Source organism: Fukomys damarensis, unplaced genomic scaffold, assembly GCF_012274545.1.
Source record: "Fukomys damarensis isolate Sample0158 unplaced genomic scaffold, DMR_v1.0_HiC HiC_scaffold_7, whole genome shotgun sequence".
Lineage (NCBI taxonomy): Eukaryota > Metazoa > Chordata > Mammalia > Rodentia > Bathyergidae > Fukomys > Fukomys damarensis.
In genome coordinates, this window is record NW_022900919.1 from 1,705,991 (window position 1) to 1,711,990 (window position 6,000).

General features: G+C 41.2%; 1 protein-coding gene across 1 annotated transcript in view; it reads right to left on the reverse strand.

The window, feature by feature from the left end:
- Positions 1-6,000, reverse strand: part of Nipa2 (NIPA magnesium transporter 2) — a 47,583-nt gene that overhangs the window by 28,572 nt on the left and 13,011 nt on the right. Inside the window, exons 2-3 of the mRNA XM_010612956.3 lie at positions 4,663-4,897; positions 2,510-2,566 (exon numbers count right to left, since the gene is read on the reverse strand). Coding sequence (XP_010611258.1) covers positions 2,510-2,566; positions 4,663-4,801 — 196 coding nt within the window. The 5' untranslated portion in view covers positions 4,802-4,897. The remainder of the gene's footprint in view (positions 1-2,509; positions 2,567-4,662; positions 4,898-6,000) is intronic.

The window sequence follows — 6,000 nt, forward strand, 5'->3', positions numbered from 1 at the left end:
ACTCTGGCTGCTCCTTTTCTGCTTCTTCCTGAACTCTAAAGGGACCTGGCCTGCTCTTAGGTCTCTTGACTCTGGGCTGCTTAATTTATCCACTCTCATTTCTTACATGATCTCATCCAGTCTACAGCTTTAAACACCAACAGTGATTCACAAACTTTTATCTCTAGCCTGGCCCTTGTGGCAGAATTCCAGACCTAATTATCAATTTCACATGTCTGCCTGGACAGTCTACAGGAACTTCAAGCTTTAACAGACTCAGATCCCCAACTCCTGATACCTCTAGCCCAGCTAGGTCCTTCCTGTAGTTTTACCACCAGGTTAACAGCACTCATGTCTTCCAGTTCCTATGGTCAAAGTTTTCAGATCTTCCTTGGCCCACCCCTTTCAAACTCTAGCCTCTCACTGGTGAGCACATCATCAGTTCCACCTCAAAAATACAGCTGAAGTCCTAGCCCTTCTCACCACTGCACAATCCCTGCTATCCCCCTTTCCCCACAGCATCACACTGCCGACTCCGCAGTCTATGCTTCAACACGGCAGAGAGCCTATGAAAACCTGAAGCACAGCACTCTTCACTCAGTGTCCAGGGGCTTCCCACGTGGCACAAAAGTCATAGTCCTTTCTGTGCCCTACTAAGCCCTGCAAGACCTCCCTGCTTCTCAAACTCCTCTCCTGTTCCCCCACCTCACTCTTACTGCTTTCATCTCCTCTTTCATGTTTTCTGCGGTCTTAGTACTCTACCGCCACAGGAAAAAACAGCCTAAAATCTATCAGTTTAGTATATGTGCTGCCGGAGAGAGCACAAATCTATCAGTTTAAATGACAGTAACAGACTGGAGATGGGAAGGGGCCTGGGGATGAGCAGAACAGGACAGAAGAGGGGAAGGGGAAGTAAAGAGGATCAAGATGCCATCTGGGGCAGGGGATTGAGCTCAGTGGCACTGCACCTGCCTCACAAGTGCAAGGTCATTAGTTTGATCCCCAGTTAAAAAAAAAAAAAAAAGGCCATCTGTATGTGTATGTATGTATATACATACGTATGTATATACATACATACATACATACATATACATACACCAGTTGCTAAAGATGACTGTTTCATTACGAATCGGAAATATATACCCAATTTTTTAAAAAGGGAAAGAATGACAGTAACTTTACTCTCATGGTTTCTGTTGATCAAACTTTAGAAGAGGGCAGGGTCTTTTAAGGAACCACAGGCTAGGCATAAACCAGAGCTCCAGCCATCAGAAGACCGGCTGGCAGTGGATGGCAGGAAGGTAGCCCACAGCCCTCTCTGCAGGCTGCCAGAGCATCCTCACACAGTGGCCAGCTTGCCCCAGAATCAGGGAAAAGCTGTAATGTCTCTCAGGACTTGGTCTCAAAAGCACACGTCCTCATTTCCGTGTCCTCTGTAGTCACTCCGGGCCAGCAGTAACTCCATGAGAGGCACGGCAGAGGTCTGAAAACCAGGTGGCGGGAGCCAGTGCTGGTCACTGTGGAGACCACCTGCCACACGCTGACAGAGAGGCATGGTCCCTGCTCCTGGCTTCAGTCACCGTTTTCTTCTGTTTCAAATGCTGATATTCAGAGGACAGATTCCTCATTCCCTTTACATCTTTTAATCAAATAGAGTAAATCCTCAGCTTACAAAAGAGTTCTGCTTTGTAAGTCAGATTTGTTTGTATCCAACAAAGAGATATACACCTATGAAAGCTTGCAACTTGCATGTTCATAAGTCAGGGACATACCGTATTATCTTTTCAGTAAGGTTTGCCCTGGCCTCCTAAAATTGTATACCTATCTAGCCTTCATTTTAGATTCCCCTTCTAATCTTTACTCCTTCAACTTAGCATTTATCACCACACACGACATGCACACAATAACTTGTTTACTGTTTGCTTCCTACCTATAATGTAAACTTCGCATGGGTAGGGATTTTGGTTTTTTTCTGACTAGTATACCTCCAGATCCTAGAACAATGCCTAGTACACAAGAGTGGTCTATAAACGTTTATTGATCAGTCAAGACTCAGTGTTTAAGAACAAATATTTTCCACAAAGATTTTTAAAGTAGTCATCAATAGCATAGACAAATCTTATCAAATATAGAGAATTTTAAAATCATATTTTTCTATGAGCCTTCACTTTAAAAACTGTCTTTGTCTTCTTTTCCTTTTTTGTAGTACTAGGAAATCAAACTCAGGGCCTCGCAAGTAAACACTACCCCTGAACTATAACACCAGGCCCAAAATTAACTTCTTCAAATAAGCAGAATTTTTAAAAAATACACAAGTATATCAAACATGCTTTCATCAGATGGGTAAAATAAAAAGCCTTGCTATCCAGTTTAATAACTGCAGAGCTACTTTTATAGGTTTATAGATATTTTTAAGTTTTAGTCATTAAAACAAATGTTTTAAAATCTACGTATTACAAGGCTGCGATACTATCTACAAATACTTTAACATACAGCTTTAATATTTTCTTGAAATGTTCTCCATACATACTTGACAGCAGTCCAGCCCACCACAACCATTCTTTAAGATACGCATGGCCACCTTGACCTGTGAATGAAGAAATATTTCAGTTCTTTGCAATATTATCAGACTCATGTAAATTATGACAACTATTACCAATGACAGATCTTAAAATATTTCATTTGTTAACTATAAAGATTTCTGCATCGCCAGGTGTGGTGGCGCATGCCTGTAATCCCAGCACTCAGGAGGCTGAGGCAGGAGGATTGCTGAGTTCGAGACCAGCCTGGGCTACGTAGTGAGTTCCAGGTCAGTCTCAACTTCATAGTGAAAAAACTTAAAAAAAAAAAAAAAAAAAAAAAAAAAAAAAAAAAAAAAAAAGATTTCTGCATCACTACATAATAGAATTTTCTGGCATTAATTTAACAATTATCTTTGAAAAGGGATGTTGAGGACCATTAGTGTTAAAATGAATTATATTCTTCTTTCCTTATTTTTGGTACTGGGGATCGGGCTTGGAACCTTGTGCTTATGAGGCAGGTAGCAGCACCACTGAGCTAAATCCCCAGCAAAAATGAATTATATTTTTGAATAAAATAACCAAATCTGCCAGGGATTTAGCTCAGTGGTTTTGCTGCCTCGCAAACACAAGGTACCCCAAGTTCAACCCCCCAGTACAAAAAATAAAATAAATAAATAAATCCTTATACTCGGCTCATATTTTCTTTTATTTTATGAACTTAGGTTCAATAAATAAAGAGAACAAGCCTATAAAAAGTAGCCCAAACTCTCTGGGAAACTGAGGCAGAAGGACCACAAGATCGAGCCTGGCCTGGGACACAAAGTGACTTAGCAAGACTATCTCAAAATAAAAAATAAAAGGGGCTGAGGATGTAGCTCAGTGTGAAGGCTCTGGGTTCAATACTCTTATGGCAAAACATTTTAAAAATTAAAAGAGAAAGTAGCAGTATGGAGCAGGGATTTAACTGAGTGGTCCTGGGCCTACCTTCCAAGTACAAAGTCCTGAGTTCAATTCCCAGTACCAAAAAAAAGGGCAGTAGCAGCACAACTCGAATGAACAGTCTGCCAAGCCACTTGGGTGTGCACAGCCCATTTAAGAAGAGACTGGCCCTACAAGACTGAGAACCACTCACTGCTCAACATTTCAGGCTGACAGGGTGCTCATCCTGCTATGTCTTTGGCTCACCTGCTGACCACATGAATCAAGTCAGAAAGCACCCTAAACCTGAGCCACTGTCTGAGAGAAAAAAACAAAGTGAATGACCTTTATCAGCATATGCGGTAAGGATAAGAGGGAGCTATTCAGGGCCAAGGATGAGGGACCAATGAACACACAGATGCTAACACTTTCTCCTCTGTCCATTAAACCCCAATAGCATCTGCTGTCTTGTTTTAATACTGCTGAATCAGGTTTGGCCATAAAGATGCCACAGGAGGGCCGGGGATTTGACTCAGTGGTTCTGTGGCCTGCCGGGCAAGTGCAACAGCTTGAGTTTGATCCCTCGTACCTAAAAGAGGAAAAACAAAACAAAAAAACCACAAGATGCATGGGAGAGAAAAATTGTGTTTATTGCCAAAGTAGGTCTACTCAGAAGGTGCGATCAGGCCTTAGGATGAGGGAGTGTGGCCATTATCCTGTGGCACTTGGAGGTGTGATAGAGCTCCCAATGTAACAGAATGCGGATCAATCACAAGGACCATCCCCAAGGGACCTGCAGCTTGTAAGCAAGACCCAGGTATTTTTCAAGCCAGGAGAATCTCTTTCCTTCCTACCAATTGAGATCATGAGGAAAAAAATTAAATGTGAAAGCCAGAAGTTCTATTATTATGGACAGAATAGTAGAGCCTTCAGTAAGATTCTGGTTCTACCAAGGAATCCTACACCTCCCTGTGCACAGAAGAAAATTTGAAGGAACATCTGGATGCTAATTTGGCATTGGTACTTGCTCCCACTTTGACAGTAACTTCAGGTGTGGGCAGTTAATCCTGACATCTTTTTAATTTTCTCATTACAAAATTACCTGTCTGTAAACATTTACAACTTGAACAGTTCAAAGATACAAATATACTTACAAGAAGTGAAGACGTGGCCTTCCTTAGTCACAGGCCCCAAGAATGTAAGTATACACTGGTATACTTTCAAATCAGAGGACACAACCTACCTGCTCTCATTGAGCCTTTCCTGGCAAGTCGCAGAAGGCCTTTCTTTTTCAGAATGAAACTCCCTCCAATGAAAATGCTGGAGGTCATAGCCAATCCCAAACCAATATAAAAGTCATATTTCCCACGCCCTGGGCTCATTTCGTTTGTTATGTGGAAGTTCCTGGGAATCGCATTGATGATCACAGAACATAAAAATTGTAGGTAACTGCAGACAGGTTGATGTAGTCTTCAAATCTAAACAATGCAAAATAAAATGAGATTTTTTTAGTAAAATGATCATCACAGCTTAGATGCAATTTAAAATTTTACTTCATTTCTCTTTCATAAGGAAAAATATCATTACTGTTAATGACAATATTTTCTTTTTCTTTTCTTGAGACAAGGTCTTGTTATTGCAGTGCAGGCCAGTCCAAAACTGTGTAGCCCAGGCTCACCTTGACCTCGTGGTGATCCTCCTGCCTCAGTCCCCCAAGTGCTGGGATTATGGCACGCACTACCACATCCAGCTTTATTATTTAAATTTAGCACCGATTTAATTATGCAACAGGAGATTGTTTGTGGTATGAAACCATGTTTAAATTGATTTTATAAAAACTGGTTCTGGCTGAGCATAGTAGCACACCTGCAATCCCAGCACTCAGGAGGCTGAGGCAGGAGGATCTCTATGAGTTCAAAACCAGGTTAGGCTACATAGTGAGTTCCAGGTCAGTCTCAATTACATAGTGAGACCCTGTTCAAAAAAAATCAAACTAATTAATTAATTAATAATAAAATTCTGGTTCTGCATTTATTATTGCTTTTGTTCTGTGGTGCTGAGGATCAAACCCAGGGCCTCGCATGATAGATAGTTCTTCTGTATTTTTTTTGTTTAAATGTTTCCAATTTTAGCTGGCAGTCCACAGTAATAAAACACTGCTAGCCAGGTGTAATGCCACATGCCTGTAATCCTGGAACTCGGGAAGCTACAGCAGGAAGATTTCAAGTTCAAGGCCTGACTGGGCCACACAGCAAGTTCCAGGTCGTCCTGAAGTACATTGAAAGAGCTTGTCTTTAAATGAATGAATGGATGAAGGCTAAGGATGTAGCCTAGGGCAAAAGGCCCTGGGTTCAAACCCCAGTACTGCCATAAATAAATAGGCTGATTAAAACAAATCCTACAGAACAATTAGGCAGAATATACAAATCTAGCTTATCATACATTTATCAACCATACAAAAGTACCTATACTGAGTAATCTAAGACTGGGGATTTAGCTCAGTGGTGCCACACCTGTCATGCAAGTGCAAGGTCCTGAGTTCACTCCCTGATCAAAAAAAAAAAAAAAAAAAAAAAAAAAA